Genomic DNA, 17861 nt, shown 5'->3' with positions numbered 1-17861 from the left:
TTGTTTTTGGTTTTTTTTTGGGGGAGGGGATTGAAAAAGCTTGAGGGCCCTGTCCTTGTGGGTACACATGGGAGCAAGGTTTCTCAGAAGACCAAGTCTTATACACACTATGGAACTGTGTAATATGCACTGGTGTCCATAACAACATGTTTAAGAAACTTTTTTATGATATATATATATAGATAGATAGATATATTTCTTTTTTTTTTTATTTTATTGTTTCTGGGAGAAATTGAATTGTCAAATCTTTTAAAATAAAGACATACAAAATCTGTATTGGAAAAATGTTACTGCCGTCTGAAGGCAACCATGTCATTGTGTCTGAGCATTTCTTCTTCTATTTGACCAATTTTCTTTTTTCTTTCCTCCTTTTTTTATTTAAGCTTCCATTTGCCTTAATCCCAGTTCTGACCTTCACCAGTCTTCGTCCTGTGATGAGTGACTTTGCAAATGGATTGTAAGTATGAAAATAATCTATAGTTCATTGTGTATTCTAATTTGGAGCAAAACATCTATGTAGATAATGTAAAGATGACCATAAAGTTGAAATTCGCAAGGGCTTTATTTCTGCGTGCACTGTGTGACCAATTTTAAAATCCAAAGTTTGAGCAAATTTAGTTCCCCCCCCCCCCCACACCATTTTAAAGGGAAGCTGGCAGCTTATTCATGCTGCGCAATCTGCGGACAGCATGAATCATAGCCTCGCTGTTCTACTGCAGTCAGGTATATTGTTCTGTCACAGAAGACCTAGTGTGAAGATCCAGTGTCGCTTGTTCTCACTTTTTTTTTTTTTTTTTTTTTTTGAAGGGTTTTTTTTTTTTTTCAATTAGAGGAACCTGTTTTACAGTAGTAGCAAAATAAATGAGACTTCTAAAATCATATTTACATGGTGCATTTTCTTTCCTTGTGTGTCAATTCTTTCAACATATTTTGCTGCAGTAGTCTACCCAGGCAATTGATTGCACGAAAATTGCATCAAAAAGGCCTGAAGGAGCCTGTGTGCTCTGAAAGCTTGCTAATATAATTTTTCTGGTTAGCCTATAAAAGTATCACTCCTAAAATACTTTTGTCATTCTTGGGACATAGCCAGAAAAATCAATTGAAATACTAACACGGTACCACAATATTACCTTGTATAGCACATTATCGAAAAGGCATGTAATGTCCATTTTTTTGTTTTTGTTTTTTTCCTGCCATTGAAACGCTTGGATGGGTAGGGCCTTTTAAAGGCATAAAGAGGTTTTCCCACCAACAAAGTTAATTTTATTAATTTTAACCCCTTCACGACCTTGGATGGATCTTTCCGTCATGGAGCGTGTCACGTTAAGCCCCGCCCCCTGACGCGGGCAGGCGGCGGTCTGCACACATCAGCTGTTTTCAACAGCCGAATGAAACGGGAAGTGACCGTATCTGCTGTTTACAGCTGTGTAGCTGTGATCAGCAGATAGATCAGAGCGATCGGATTGCTGATCGCTATAGCCCCCTAGGGGGACTAGTAAAATAAAAAAAAAACAAAAAAACCTAAAAGTTCAAATCAAATCACCCCATTGAAAATTAAAGGGTTAAAAAATAAATATACACATATTTGGTATCGCAGCGTTCAGAAATGCCCGATCAAAACATAAAATCAATTAATCTGATTGGAATTTTTTGCCACTACGCCGTTTACCAAACGCCAAAATTACGTTTTTTGGTTGCCGCATGTTTTACACAAAATGCAATAACCGGCGATCAAAACGTAGCATCTGCACAAAAATGGTACCATTAAAAATGTTAGCTTGAGATGCAAAAAATAAGCAGTCACTGAGCCATAGATCCCAAAAAATGAGAGCGCTACGTGTTTCGGAAAATTTCGCAAAACGTGCGCCCCTTTTATTGGACAAACTTGTGAATTTTTTTTAACCCCTTAGATACAAGTAAACCTATACATGTTTGGTGTCTACAAACTCGCACCGACCTGAGGCATCACATAGATACATCAGTTTTACCATATAGTGAACATAGTGAATAAAACATCCCAAAAACTATTGTGCCATCACACTTTTTTTGCAGTTTTTCCACACTTGGAATTTTTTTGCTCTTTTCCAGTACACTATATGGTAAAACTTATGGTTACATTTAAAAGTACAACTCGTCCCGCAAAAAACAAGCCCTCATATGGCAAGATTGACAGAAAAATAAAAAAGTTACGGCTCTCTGAAGAAAAGGAGCAAAAAACGGAAATGCTCGGGGGCTGAAGGGGTTAATGTTCATTTTAATCAATAGATCTTGGAATGATAATAAGTTACACAATTGAACATGTTTTATTCCCAGCGCAGGAACATTATTTTTTTTTTTAATCTTATATATGTGCCCCTGCTATGTACTGTGTAATTGCAATGTCTGACTGTGCAGGAGGGACACGGTCTAATTATACCACAGCTCCTGGGCCGGAGAGGACACAAAAGAGAACCCATTAAACGTATATGTTCTGTGGTGGTGAAAAATGGCTAATTACATTTACCAGCGCTTCTGGTTTGAAATCCAGGGCATGTGAATTTATGCTGTGGATGTTGACTAAGTTATTATACGTTGCAATACAAATGATAAAATACTCACAAAAGGGATATTTTGGCTTTTGGGGGAAATTTCAGGGTGATCATAAAATGCCCTCTAACCTTTTCAGCAGGGCTGTGGAGTCGGTAAGCCACAGTTGCGACTCCAACTCCGACTCCTGGATTTTATCAGGTTCCGACTCAGACTCCGGCTCCGACTCCTTCATAAATGGCCAATTCATAACAACAAATTTACTGTTGTAAAATATTAACATCGTGCTTATTCAGTTTCTCACCATCATATAAGTAATCAGACCACTTAGAGCAAAAACTACATTTATTAGAATACAATTAGAATATAGCAAATAACTTTTATAAACTTTTCTAAACTGTAAGTAAATGTGCAATAAACACTTTTATGCAGTTAATAATAATAAGAAGAAATCTATAAATTTGTCCTCAGAAAAAGTATTGCCTCTGTCAGATCCTCCTTCATGGATGCCCTCAAATCTGATCTAATTATTTTGAGAGCAGAGAACAACCTCTCTACACTAACTTGTGTTGGTGGCATAGCAGTAACCACATGGGCAACATCTGACAATGTCAGGATACAGAGGAATCGCTTGTTGCACTGTTATTTTTGATGAACGGTCAATTTCTTTTAGTGCACATGAAAAATTCTGCTGAAATGTACTGGCTGTGTTCTTTGATGGGGATGACTCTTCTATGTGGGAACGCTTTGCGTGGTCCTTGTGATCCAAATATTTTTCGAAATTAAATTCTTCATCAGTTAATGATGAGGGTGAAGATGTGGCAGGACGACCAAATTCTTCTTGTTCCTCCTGACTGTTCTGCAACCTTTTCATCCTTACTGCTATTTCAAACAGAGCTTCTTTTCCTTTACTTAGCTGTTGATCATCTAGAAGAATCCGATGCATTGGGTCTACATAAACAGCTGCCAAAAGAATGTTATTTTGTAATAGTAGCTCCTGTCTCCGTTTCATTGATGTAGCAATGCCACTTGCAATTAACCCTCCTCTTTGGGACAGGCGAAACATCAGGTTCTTCCACTCCTTTAAGAAAATACCTGGAGTTAAGTCCTCTGCTTGTAATTTTTTAGTCACTGTAAATGGGTGCTCTAGCAATTTTTCCAGCTCAGTCACCTGATTCCACTGACTTTCATTTAGCGTCAGTTGAGGGTTAGCCATGTCTACAAGAAAGGTTTTCAGTTCAACCAAGCGCTGAATCATTAAGTAAGTACTGCCCCATCGTGTGGCTTGATCAATAATTGCCCCTTTTCCAGCACGTCTCTTCAAAATTGAGTCAACTTTAGGGGTTCTGGCAACAGTAGCCAATTTTCTCACCTTGCCAATCAGTGCAGCAGCATGTCCTTCTTGCAGACTGTCTCTTATAGCCAGCTGTAGCGTATGCACAACACGGCGCATGTGATGAATGAAAGAACATATTGACACAGTTTCAACAAGATCATCTAAACTATCATGTTGCTGTTCATCTGAAGCAACTTCAGTTTGTTCCTCAGTTGCAATACTGTGTTCCTCTATTTCAAACATTTCTGTGTCTGTGGACCCAGAATGTTCTTCTAGCTACTGGTCACCATCATTACTCTCATTCATTAGCTTAATAGTACTTATCATATTTGAAGCATTGTCAGTTACGACAGAAAGAACTTGCTCTTTTTTAAGTTCATGGTCTTGCAGAACCTTTTCCACCAAGACCTGGAGAAACTCACTGGTGTGATGAGCTTTGGTGTCTTTTACTGCTAATGTCTTGGTAACTATTTCATTTTTGTCACAAACAAATCGGACATTGATGGCAAAAAAGTTCACTCTGTGACGTGTGCAGGCATCCATTTTAAGAAACAGAAAGCGTCCCTTGAGAGTTTTTTTTTTTAAGTTCTTCCTTTTGTTTAAAAGCTTCTTCGATTACTAATTTTCTAATACTCTCTCTCTCCAGAGAAACCCCAAGCTTGCGGGCCATTTCCCCATTCAGACACAAAAGCTGGTCGTGAAAATAATGAAATAGGCACACTATCCTTTACAACAAGCTCTATGATCTGTTTTTTAAATGTATCTACTGTCATTGTCACAGTAACTTTGTCACTGACAAAATATCTTGCAACTGATGGCTGCAAAGTTCTCTGCTCCTTTGTTTGGCTGGAAGAGCTGGGCACTGGTTCATTGGTTTGGATGCAGTCTTTCTCATCCACTGCTTTCAGTACTTCTGGATGAAAGCGCTGTAAATGTCTCTAGATTAGAAGCTCTGGTAGGAGCATTTTTATCTTTGCCTGAATATGCACTCATCTTGGCTTCACAGCATTTGTTTTCGTCTGGATCATTTGTCATACACTGACAGATATAATGTTTTCTATCTTGAGTGATGGTGAAATTTTCAAATACAGCTGATTTAATGTGATGCTTCTTTGACATTCTCAGGTTTTTAATTCTACATTCACAATCCAAATGACAATTGTTTTTCCTAAAAACAATTGTACAAAATTATTGCCAGGTTGTACAACTGATATAGTGGTCAGTAATACTGTTATTATTCCTCATGTACTCACAGTTAACTGATGCAAAGTTTGTTGAAAGGATAATACTTCTTACAGTCTTACTCTTCTGAGTAGCAGGCAGCTGTGAGATGCTTGGAAGACGCACACCTAGTATGATCTAGTCTAGAGGAGGAGCTTTACTACTAAGAATTTGCAACACATTTTCACTTTCAGTTTCATACATTGTAAGTAGGGGGGTTTGGGGCAGCATGAGGTTAACCAAGTATAAGATTAGATAAGGGCAGTGGAGAACAGTGACACACAAGAAGTAAGGGTACCTTCACACTTTAGCGATGCATCAGCGATCCGACCAGCGATCTGACCTGGTCAGGATCGCTGCTGCATCGCTACATGGTCGCTGGTGAGCTGTCAAACAGGCAGATCTCACCAGCGACCAGTGACCAGCCCCCAGCCAGCAGCGACGTGCAAGCAACGCTGCGCTTGCACGGAGCCGGCGTCTGGAAGCTGCGGACACTGGTAACTAAGGTAAACATCGGGTATGGTTACCCGATGTTTACCTTAGTTACCAGCTCACACCGCTTAACTTAGGGTGTGCAGGGAGCAGGAGCCGGCACTGGCAGCGTGAGAGCTGCGGAGGCTGGTAACGAAGGTAAATATCAGGTAACCACCTTGGTTACCCGATGTTTACCTTGGTTACAGCTTACCGCAGACTGTCAGACGCCGGCTCCTGCTCCCTGCACATTCAGGATTGTTGCTCTCTCGCTGTCACACACAGCGATGTGTGCTTATCAGCGGGAGAGCAACAATAAAAAACGAACCAGGGCTGTGTGTAACGAGCAGCGATCTCACAGCAGGGGCCAGATCGCTGCTCAGTGTCACACACAGCGAGATCGCTAATGAGGTCACAAAAAACGTGACTCAGCAGCGATTTCAGTAACGATCTCGCTGTGTGTGAAGTGCCCCTAAGAAATGTCTCTATCTCCAGGAGAACTGCTTATCACTGTTGTTCATAGTTTGATAGAACATATATATTTGAGTAACATTTATAAAATTCATATGTAAGTTCAATTATGAAATATTAATACATTTTTTTTAAAGCTGGAGTCTGAGTCGGTACATTTCTACCGACTCCGACACCAACCAAAACTAACTCCGACTCCAACTCCACGACTCCACAGCCCTGCTTTTCAGGTGAACATAATGTGACTTTGTCTAAATTTTTGACTGCACATGTCCATCTGATCAATATTTCAGTACTTTTTTCACTACTTTCTGTTCTCTAACAAGGCGCTTAATGGTAAATTTCACAACGGGTGTTTTAAATCATGAATTGCCCAGTAAATTCCAGGGTTCCATTAGAATTTGTATTGATCAGTCCTCCTCATTATGCTGTTCATTTTTGACATGATGAGACCAAGATGACAACACTTGATCAGCAGTACCTCACCAGTGCGGGACATCCAGCAGGATATTCTGAGACAGAAGTGGCCACTGAGCTTAGAGTGTCATCAGCAGGTTGCAACATAGATGCAAAGAGACTGGAAGAGTCACATAAATGCATAGAAGTGGACGTCGTTTGCCCCCTTCTCATACTGATGACCGCTTTGTTGTGAGAACAATGCCCTTCAGAACAAGATGATGAATGTCATACAACTCCAGGCACATTAAAGTTAGGTGAGAGACACTCAAGTGTCACGCCAGACCATTCAAAACAGGTTACATCAGCATGGACTGCGTGTTAGATGACCTGAAAGTTACCTGTCGACATCACCAGCCACAGGTAGCATTTACGCTGGATGAAGAACCAGTGGGCCTCCGTGCTGTTCACTGAAAGTCGATTCATGCTGAGCAGAAATGATGGCCGCCAACAGTGTTGGTGACGTCAAGGAGAGCGCTATCAATCAGCCACTGGTGTCCCCAGACGAGCCTTTGGTGGTACAGTGTGGCAGGTGTCTGGTCAATGTCAATACAGAACTGCCGTACAGTTTGTGAATGGTACAGTGACAAGCCACTACTAATCAAATAACATAATTAATCCAATAATTGTTCCTCTGCATAAACACAGGCCTAATTTAATTTTCCTAGACAGTGCTCCAGCTCATCGAGAGCACATCATTAGGAAACGGCTGCTAGAGTCAGGGGTGCCTCACATGGAGTGGCCGCACTTTCTCCAGACCTGAATGCCATAGAAAACCTATGGGATCAGCTGAGTCACTGTGTAGAGGCTCAAAACTATGTACCCCAGAACCTCAATGACCGGAGGTCTTCCCTTCAAGAAGAGTGGGATTCCATGCCTCAGCAGACAATAACTCCACTTGTGAACAGCAGGAGATGTCGTTGTCAGGCTGTAATCGATGCTCAAGGCCACATGACAAGCTATTCAGACTTTGACATTTTTATGGGGGTATAACCTCCTCTGTTGGCTTTTGTTTCAATAGTTGTTTGAGATGAGGAAATCGTCATTGCATTCTTCTATTTACATGCCCTACTGTCATGGTAAAATATCACTGTAGCGTGAACATTTTACATAAATTTTACCTGAAAGTCAAATATTCCTAACTTTGTTGTAAGTAGTGTACATGTTAAATCGGCAACAGTCATGTTCAAGATTGACCATGCATTGCGTCTGCCTTCTGTAATTTGTGCCATTTCTGTATGTGTGCTCACGTACAGCCATAGTCCTGGGCCAGTGTAGTATAAAGGAATGGCTTCGCGGTGCTCTCAATGAGCACAAACTGCTTCTACATAGGACTACGATTTTAATTTTTTTTTGGTGCGCTCCCACTTGTGTGCTACTGCAGCATGACTTGGCTAGTGAAAAATCTAGACCGTGGACTTTATCTTATTACAGTGGCTAGTGAGATGAAATTGCGCACTTTATATACTATGGTGTCTATCAAGTAATTGACTTTAAAATTCTGCTCTGTGAGGTGGAAGACTACTTGCTTTAGATATTTTATTTGCTATATTTTTTTTAAATGTTTCTCTGATCTTGCCCCATACTTATCGTTTTAATGTTTCTGTCTACAGGGGTTGGAAGATCGCTGGTGGTGTCCTTATACTAATCGTATGCAGCATAAACATGTACTTTGTGGTGGTGTACGTGTCTTCTCTGGGTCATGTGGCATTTTATGTGGGAGCCGCCATCTTATCCGTTGCCTATCTGTGTTTTGTCGGATATTTGGTAAGTGTGTTATTGCTACTACATTATATGACCCTTTCTTCTCAACTTTACGTAATTCTTTGATTTATCAAAATGCAGTGATGAGAGACCCTATGGTGTTTAACAGACGGCCTAGGGTTGGAGAAAAGTGATTACGTCAATCAGCATTACTTTATGTAGCACTGACACTTTATGCATAACATCTAAAGATCAGATGGGTGAGAATAATGGTGTAGTATTTGAGGTTTCCTAAACTCAAAGTATACAAGTTTTCCAGTAAAGGTATGATTTGAAGTGGAGTTTTTTTTTATCCCCTTCATAACAGGTGAGTTCAGTGGGTCCCCCCCCCTTCCCCGATTACTTCTTATTCCCAATAGGGCACTTGAAGATGTTATTGTTTTTGATTCCTAGTTTTATATACTGCAATACTACAGTATTGCAGTATATTGTGAGATTGACGTTCTCCTATGAAGCACAGCCACAGGCCAGAGTTCATAGGACAATCAAAATGACGCGAGCCTTCAGTAAGCTTCAGCTGCCATTTTAATCGATCAGCATCCTGCAATTGCATCAAAAGCAGGCAACAATGGTATATGTTGCATGCAGCAGCAGTTCAGCCATTTACATGCTGGTGTCGGTGATTTGACAGTTCCATCTAAATGGTTGAAACAGCAGCGATCTGTGCTTGCTCTGGTCTCTGCTATTACAGGCAGATGCCAGCTGTATATCACAGGTGGTACAAGTCCGTATATACTTAATATACACGCATACTGCACCTTTACGTAGACTTGTTTTATGATTGCGAAGGGTTTAAAGTGGACACATCGTAAAACCTACACCGACCTGAGAAAGTGTTACCTCTGACCGCATGTTTACACATTTTAATGGAGTGGGGCTAAAGGCCCTGTCACACACAGAGGTAAATCTTTGGCAGATCTGTGGTTGCAGTGAAATTGTGGACAATCAGTGCCAGGTTTGTGGCTGTGTACAAATGGAACAATATGTCCATGATTTCACTGCAACCACAGATCTGCCAAAGATTTATCTCTGTGTGTAAAGTGGCCTTAAGTGTTTGTGTCTTGCCCATTTTTGTGACCAGCATTAGGCCCCGTGGCAAGCACCTAATAGCAATCCAGCTATTTGTCATGTGAGTTGTGAGATAGCACTGTAACATCAGTAGGGAGTGCAATTCCTTCTTGAACATTGTACCAATGGAGTAAGGGACCTTTTCTTTGGGCAAGTACATCTAATAAAATAATCAAGTATGCAAATCGTACAGAATTAAAAGCATTCTACAAATACAGGTCTGTAGCGCTTATTCTTTGACAATGGTGGTGTCACTTTATTTGGAAGGGAAAAAAATTCTCTTACCAGGTTACCCTACTCAATGCAGTAATTTTTCTACATACTTTGACAATGTTGTGGTATGTAATGCCACAATTTTAAATACCATCACTGTCTGAGGTGGGAATACCCTTTTAAAGAGAACCTTTTAACATGATAAAAAAATGGGAAAACAGGTGACCTCATGGAATAGTGGCTGCAGAGCTCCAAAAAATAGTCTTCATTTTTTAATATTTCCTCTTCATGGTGTAGATATTAGCACAGATTATAGCCTAAACTTTACAAGTTAAGTCCAAACTGGGCGTTACCAAAGATATTTTTATTGGGTGGGGATTTGGGGAGGGGGACGTGCAGGGTAGTTTTTTCCTTGCATGACATTGACCAATCTTAAGCAGGAGGTGTCATGTAGGGTAATGAAGAACATGCCGCCTTCTGTGAAATATAACTATGGACCGTCCTGTTCTCAACTGTGATCTCTGCAGCCACTGTGTAGTATACAGCAGAACTGGATATCCATTACAAACACTGCTCCCAGCACTCCTCTCACAGCACCGTCAGATCTGTTGCATCTCTGTACCCACACAATTATTGCCATGAGAGGGGATGTGGAAGTGTGGAATCACACTCGGCTTTGCTGTGCTTCCCTTCCTTCAGCACTGACTGCTATTAGATAAAAGCTGGAGGTGTTTGTAATCACACGCAGCTGTGCTCTACACAGTAGCTGCAGGAGCAGTTCTGTCTATCATTATATCTCACAGGAGAAGACATGTTCTGACCACTGGGGCAGTGTTCCCACCCTCATGTGCACTTATCAGAATTTAAACCAAGATCTCCATGACCACGATGAAGCTGAGAAATGGAGACCACGACGTGGTCAGTTTAACATGCTCAAACTGGTGACGAAAGGATCTCCTTTTAAAATGTCATAAATGTCTGATAGACGCAAATACCTGAGGTGGGAGCACTCTTTTAATATTTAGTACAGCATATAACTGACAACCTTTTTACTGTCTGAAATGTAATGGAGCATATCCCATGTGCTTGATTGATGTAGTCGCTCTTAAAGGGCTATTCTCAAGCTTCAAAGTTATCCCCCTATCCATGGGATAACTTAACGATCACTGAGAACCTGACCACTGTGACCTCCACAAACTCATGACTCGGAGCTCTGTAAGAATGTACGACGATCCTGGCCACTGCTGCTCTATTTCTACTTATGGAAATGTTGAAGACCAGCTGAGTGTAATGCCTGGCTATCACTAGCGGTCCCATTTAGAAATAATGGAACAGAGGTACACCTCATGGACCGCTCCATTCACACGGGGCTCTTCAGTTATCCTCTATCCCATAGATGGGGTATATCTTGAATATCTGTGCTACTTCTTACACCTTGTCTGACAAGTGCTTCATTATGAGATTAGGTTATGTTCACTCTTGGCCAAAATGTAAAAAAAAAAAAATGTAAATGTAACTCATGGGTGTTGCGTTCCTCCAAGTCCACAATGACCAGATACTCTGGAGGAATTGGATTGTTATATTCTTAAATATTAAGGTAGTGGTGTAGAGTTTTCTTGTACACCTATAATGCTGGATGGGCTCTGTTGCATATTTGTGGCACTTTGGCAATAAAAAGGCTTTCAAGGAGAAAGGTCTTATTTTTTTTTCTTCACTCTGTTCACCCATATATGATTGCTGCTTGGCTCTAGTCACATGAATGGAAAGTAAACTATCTTTTGATCCCTGCACCAAGTATGTACACCATGAACTACTAAGGTCTCTGTGACTTTCTAGTAGCCAAATTAAAGAAAACTAAGTAACAACAAAGAAACCACATTTCTTGCCACTTTGTCTTAGCATTTGTCCGGCCCCTTGTTTAGGCCCCTGTCACTTGTACAGTATTCCTAGGTATCTCCATTCGTATCACAGATTTCAGGTATTGGTAGATATCGTTATCCTTCTAATACTCTTGTTTTTCATTCTGTACACAGACGTGGCAGTGTTTGGTTGCCTTGGGCCTGAAGTTCCTCGAATGTGGCCAGACGGTAAGCATCCATCAAATAATGCTTGCCGAAGATCAACCTGATCCCTCTATTAATTAAGGGAATGAAGTCTATTCTGGGAATGGCAAGTGGCCATCAGAGCCAGTGTGTTTCTATGGTTTACTGTGTGAACATACCAAAATGTATGTGCAATTTGCACAGAGGACGATATGTATGTTATAAATCATGGTTGTATGGTTTTCTTATTTAACACTTTTTACATAATTGATACACGCTGTACTTTGGTTGAAGATCTTCCTTTGTGCTGCTATTCTGTTTTTAGATGATCGGAGACTCAAAGATAATTTCCATTAAAGTATATGCACCTCATTCATAACTGACGGACATATTCTCCTTCTGACATTCTCATTTTGTACGAAGTTGTTGTTTTGTTGTTGTTTTTGGTTTTTTTTTATGCTGAAGAAAATCCAGAACACATTATAAATCACTACAGATTTAGTTTTATCTTCACTTTTGATGGCAATTTTAGAGCAAATGCGACCACAGCTACTGATATGCAGCAGAAGAGCAGCCTGATAGCTGCCCATTCCCCACTGACTACTGATATTGCTAATTTTAGGGCAGCAGGTAAATCAAGAGTGCGTGCAATCCTGAAAATGTTAGTTCTGCAACAGCCGAGTGCATCTAAGTAGCTTAATTTCTAAAGGAGGCCATACACATTAACTTTCCCTCTAGAAATCACATGCCCTTGGGCACATTTAGCTGAACATACATGTGTATTGTGTTATTAATGGCAAGAGGGAATAAGCCACTGCCAGATGCAACCCATTTCCCACTGAAGGCAAACGATTGGGCATGTTGGAATCCAGCATGCCTGATACTACCCCGCCCCCCCCCCCCCCCCTTTCCTCCCCCTGATTTCCCAACACCCACCTACCTACCTAAGCAGAGTGCTGTTTCTGCCATACTCATTAGATGGTAGACAGGATTAGTTGGTGCTCTCAATCTCTTTATATATTTATAAAAATCTACAGTACTAAATGGACCTCGTGTCTTCACTACATATGAGTTAATGTTAGTTTTTATAGGGAAATTTTAACTTTGGTGATGTATGAACTTTACTTAGACATTTCAGTTGCTCTCATATTTCGAACACCCAAACCTTACACCTTATACAGAATGCTCCTGGACTTTGAGACTGAAGGACATTGAAATTCTGCCAAAAGATTGATTTTAAAATGGAATTCTCCTTTTTAAATTGTCTTGGAACGACTGTTACAAAGGACGCGGAAGGATACTATCATTCTCTTACTAGACTACGGACCTGCTTACACATTGTAGCCACGTAGTACTGTCTTAAAGCTTTACTTCCAAAAAGGATATATGCACGGTTTCTTTATCATGTGGAGTCCACCTGAAAGCCACCTGAAAAAGTATTTACAAAGTATGAAACGCATCCAAATTACTAGCGCTTCGAAGAGCAAAGGGCACCTTTTGTCTTCTAATCTCCCGGGCACTGTTGTGGGACTTTTTATTCTTTTGGTGGAGCACAGACTCTCACTCATAACTACTTCTAAACCATTAGAAATGTTATATAAATGTCTAAAATGGGTGAAACGAATGAATTCAGGAGTTCTGTTAACTGCCCCCCCCGGTAGCTTCTGATGCATATATATGATTGATTGCTTCCGGGAAGTAAGCCCAGACGGCTGACTTTTTTTAGCAGTGTAGTTTAGCATTTGTGGCTTTTTTGCTAGTCGTAAATGCATAGCAAGATGTTGGCAATATCATTGTAGCATAATTTAAAGGGATAGTTTAGATAATAGAGGGGGGGGGGTGTCTATTTTTCAGGACCTTTTTCTTGCTCCTAGTTGGAAACAGTTACACAGAGCACCTCCAAGTCTAGAGAACGCATTCCTGCAGTATACAGATGAAAAAATTGTGATGCCGCTATCCGTAGGTGAGACGGACCAAGCTATTAGTCAGTCACATGGATGGGTTGTGTGTGACACCACTCTGGCAAAGGCTGGATGGAGAGCCAGTGTCAGGCCTCACACTCAATGGGTGGAGGTTGTAGGAATTAGAGTAGAAATGGGAGAGGCGGTGGATCCCAGGCGCTGCCAATGAAGAAGACTGCACCAAACCATGAGGGTGAGAAACTGCCCAGATCACAGAAACTAATGGACGTGGTTAATTCGTTTGTGATCTGGGCAGTCTTCTTCAATAGCCGCACCCGTGATCCACCGCCTCTCCCATTTCTCCTTAAATGTATTGCACAGATATTACACAGTGCTTATTCCCATCAGTGGGCTGAGGTTTGGCAATAGAACACATTCAGCCCCTTACAACCAACTGCTGGGGTCCAGCAGGGGGACACTTGTGAGACATTATTTTGATGGTTCTCGATGGGTACGCTGCATGGTCACCTTTTCAGCCATAAATATTTGCTGCTTTCCTAATTTGATTCATATTCAAAAAAATGTTTTTTGTTTTTTTTTTGCAGCTGTTTAAAACATTCTGTTTTTAGAAATGCTCCCAGTAAGGCTGCTTTCACACTACGTTTTAACATGCGTCCTGAACGTTTTTTTAACGCAAAAGCAGATCCAGTGCAAATGCGTTTTCATTTCAATGCATTGGCAATAGACTCGCGACAACATGCGTTTGCGTGCGTTATAGTGAAGATCCAGCGAGTTGCATTTTTTTAACATTTTTCAAAAACTCCACTTGTAGCGTTTTTGAGCTGCGTCCAAATACTGCAAGTCGCTGGATCCTGACTATACTGCATGTGATCGCTGGCATGCTGATAGACAGGATCCTGAGAGAGAGACACGGAGAGACACAGAGAGAGAGAGAGAGAGAGAGACACAGAGAGAGAGACACAGAGAGAGAGAGAGACACAGAGAGAGAGAGAGAGACACAGAGAGAGAGAGAGACACAGAGAGAGAGAGAGACACAGAGAGAGAGAGAGACACAGAGAGAGAGAGAGACACAGAGAGAGAGAGAGACACAGAGAGAGAGAGAGAGACACAGAGAGAGAGAGAGACACACAGAGAGAGAGAGAGACACAGAGAGAGAGAGAGACACAGAGAGAGAGAGAGAGACACAGAGAGAGAGAGAGACACAGAGAGAGAGAGAGACAGAGAGAGAGAGAGAGACAGAGAGAGAGAGAGAGACACAGAGGGAGAGAGGGACACAGAGAGAGAGACACAGAGAGAGAGAGACACAGAGAGAGAGAGAGACACAGAATGAGAGAGAGACACAGAGAGAGAGAGAGACACAGAGAGAGAGAGAGACACAGAGAGAGAGAGACACAGAGAGAGAGAGACACAGAGAGAGAGAGAGAGACACAGAGAGAGAGAGAGACACAGAGAGAGAGAGACACAGAGAGAGAGAGAGACAGAGAGAGAGAGAGAGAGAGACACAGAGAGAGAGAGAGACACAGAGAGAGAGAGAGACACAGAGAGAGAGAGAGACACAGAGGGAGAGAGGGACACAGAGAGAGACACAGAGAGAGAGAGAGAGAGAGAGAGAGAGAGAGAGAGAGACACAGAGAGAGAGAGAGACACAGAGAGAGAGAGAGACACAGAGAGAGAGAGACACAGAGAGAGAGAGAGAGAGACACAGAGAGAGAGAGAGAGAGACACAGAGAGAGAGAGAGAGACAGAGAGAGAGAGAGAGAGAGACACAGAGAGAGAGAGAGAGACACAGAGAGAGAGAGAGAGACAGAGAGAGAGAGAGACAGAGAGAGAGAGAGAGAGAGAGACACAGAGAGAGAGAGAGACACAGAGAGACACAGAGAGAGAGACACAGAGAGAGAGAGACACAGAGAGAGAGAGACACACAGAGAGAGAGAGACACACAGACACAGAGAGAGAGAGACACACAGAGAGACCATAAACTTAGTGACAGGATCCTGCAAAATAACACATGCGTTTGTGCTGGATAAGCAGGATTTACAGCAAAGAAACGTTCATGACGCATGTTAAAAAAACCTAGTGTGAAAGCAGCCTAAGATATTGTAACATGGCTGCGGAAATGTCCACATTAGGCTAGATTCACACCGGTATTGTATTCTTTGCTGAGCACTACATTGTGGTTTCTGTTGCAATCCCTGAAAAGCAGGATTCTGATGGAGCCATTCACTTCAATGAAGCTGACTGAGTTTCTGTTAAAACTGGCTGGCCTCTGTCCTGGCAGTATGCAAATTGTTTGCTAATTTTGATGTTTTCACGCCAGTTTTACTAATTTTACGGTGTCAGGGCACAACGGGGGCATGAAGCCACAGTTCACCTAATTCATGACAAGCTGGACTTCCTTACGCCAGACGCCTTACTCCAGTCTTTTAATGGAGTAAGATTTGTGATGGTGCGCACACCACTTCTCAGACGCTCCTGATTGATTACAAGTCCTGCATGTCTTCACTAATTGAGAGCATCTGACCTGAGCATGCCGCCTAATCAAGGACTGCAAAAAAAAAAAAAAATCGTGTATCTGGATGAATTGGGGCCATTTTTTTTTGTCATGCGCAAAAACTTTACAGACCAATACTGCGAGGATGGAGGAGCGGGAGTATTTAATGGTCATCATTAAAGTGGATAGGTCTATCGGAGCTCTCAATGGAATCCTGCTTTTGTGGATCCCAACAGAATCCGTGAGTAAGTGCTCAAGTAACAGCACTGTTTTAGGGTATGTGCACAGAAGTATTAGGCATCGGATATACTTGCGTTTCGCTTCCAATGTGAGAGCATCAGAAGCGATATGCTAATGACCCTCTTCTGCGAGTGTTAGCCGAGCGCCATGCGACTGTGATCTGATCTTGCAATCGGATCACAGCTGCTGAGAGGAGGGAGGGAAGGAGCACTTTCTCCCCATCTCCTCCCCAGCCTGTCTGTGCATATATTGCAATGCACTCTGATGACATCCGAGTACAGTGTGATGTTTCACACACTCCATAGACTTATGTGGGTGCGTGTGAGCCGAAACGTGCTGCCAAATGCATGCTGTGATTCTTTCTCATGCTGATATGACATGAGAAATCAATTGCAGGTTGACACTGTCCCATAGTTTTGCACTGGTGCGAGTGCAATCTGATGTTTTATCTGATTGCACTCGTCCGTGCAAAACGCAAGTGGAACCAAGGCCTTAGATCAGTGGTTCCCACACTCCAGTCCTCATGACCCCCAACAGGTCATGTTTTCAGGATTTCCTTAATATAGCACAGGTGATGCCTTGAAAATGATTCAATCACCTGTTCAATAGTAAGGAAATCCTGAAAACATGACCTGTTGGGGGCCATGAAGACTGGAGTTTGGGAAACCACTCCCTAGATGCAGATATTGTGAAGAATATCTTGGCAGGAAAAGCACAGCTGCAAAAAAATAAAACAAAAAAACAACTTGTGTTTGTGTGTTTTGATACAGATTTTTCCCCACTCATTAGAATGTGTGAAATCTGCAGCAAAAATGCTACAAGAATTAACAGTGCAGATTTAAATCTGCAATGAAAAAATTGGCAACATGTGCATGAGACTTCAGGATTCTCATTCACTTTGCTGGCATCAGAAAATCCTTCAGATTTTGTGACCAATCTGCACTACAAAATGCTTAAAAAAAGCGATTAAAAACAGTGTGCACACAGCCTTAGTCTGAAGATGAATATTAATTTTTGGCTCCAAGGTTAAGTTCTCGTGATAGAGATTTTGATGCTGCAAATTTTGCCGCGTAAAAATATCTGAAGGCTTTGTGCGCACTAGAAAAAGGATTTTTCTCAAGAAATTTCTTGAGTCTGAAAGATTATCGCACTTGCGTTCAAAAAACGCTCCAATAACGCACCGAAAAATGCATGCGTTTTTACCGTGATTTTGATGCGTTTTTTCCGCAGGCTGGTCTCTGCGTTTTTTTTTACCATTTATATATGGCAAAAAAACGCAAGTACCTGCAGAAAAGAAGTGACATGCTCATTCTTTTTCTCAAGAAATTCTGCAGAATGTTTTTGAGGAAAAAGTGTTCGCATAGCTTTTTTTTTTTCCCCTTTTTATAGGTTTTGCTGGGGAATTTCTGCAGAAAGGTTACAACCATTTTCTCAAATTTCTGCAGCAAAAACACAAAAAAAGCTGATAAAAACGCAGTGTGTGCACAGGGCCTTACATTTCTAGCAAAGTGTATATGATTTATAGAATGCCCGCTCTAGCTTTTCCCCCCTCCCCCCCAACCACTCCCTTTTTATGCTGCATATCCCGACCCATTTTTGAACTTGATCACGTTAGTTTCTCCTGCAGGTATGCAGAGTTT

General features: G+C 41.6%; 1 protein-coding gene across 3 annotated transcripts in view; it reads left to right on the top strand.

The window, feature by feature from the left end:
- Window positions 1-17861, top strand: part of SLC11A2 (solute carrier family 11 member 2) — a 166047-nt gene that overhangs the window by 126665 nt on the left and 21521 nt on the right. For all 3 annotated transcript variants that reach the window (XM_075337117.1, XM_075337116.1, XM_075337118.1), the window contains exons 14-16: window positions 384-457; window positions 8095-8248; window positions 11560-11613. In XM_075337117.1, coding sequence (XP_075193232.1) covers window positions 384-457; window positions 8095-8248; window positions 11560-11613 — 282 coding nt within the window. The remainder of the gene's footprint in view (window positions 1-383; window positions 458-8094; window positions 8249-11559; window positions 11614-17861) is intronic.

This window comes from Anomaloglossus baeobatrachus, chromosome 2, assembly GCF_048569485.1.
Source record: "Anomaloglossus baeobatrachus isolate aAnoBae1 chromosome 2, aAnoBae1.hap1, whole genome shotgun sequence".
NCBI classification, from domain to species: Eukaryota; Metazoa; Chordata; class Amphibia; order Anura; family Aromobatidae; genus Anomaloglossus; species Anomaloglossus baeobatrachus.
Note: the sequence above shows the minus strand (reverse complement) of the source record. Positions and strands in the feature narration are given on the sequence as shown.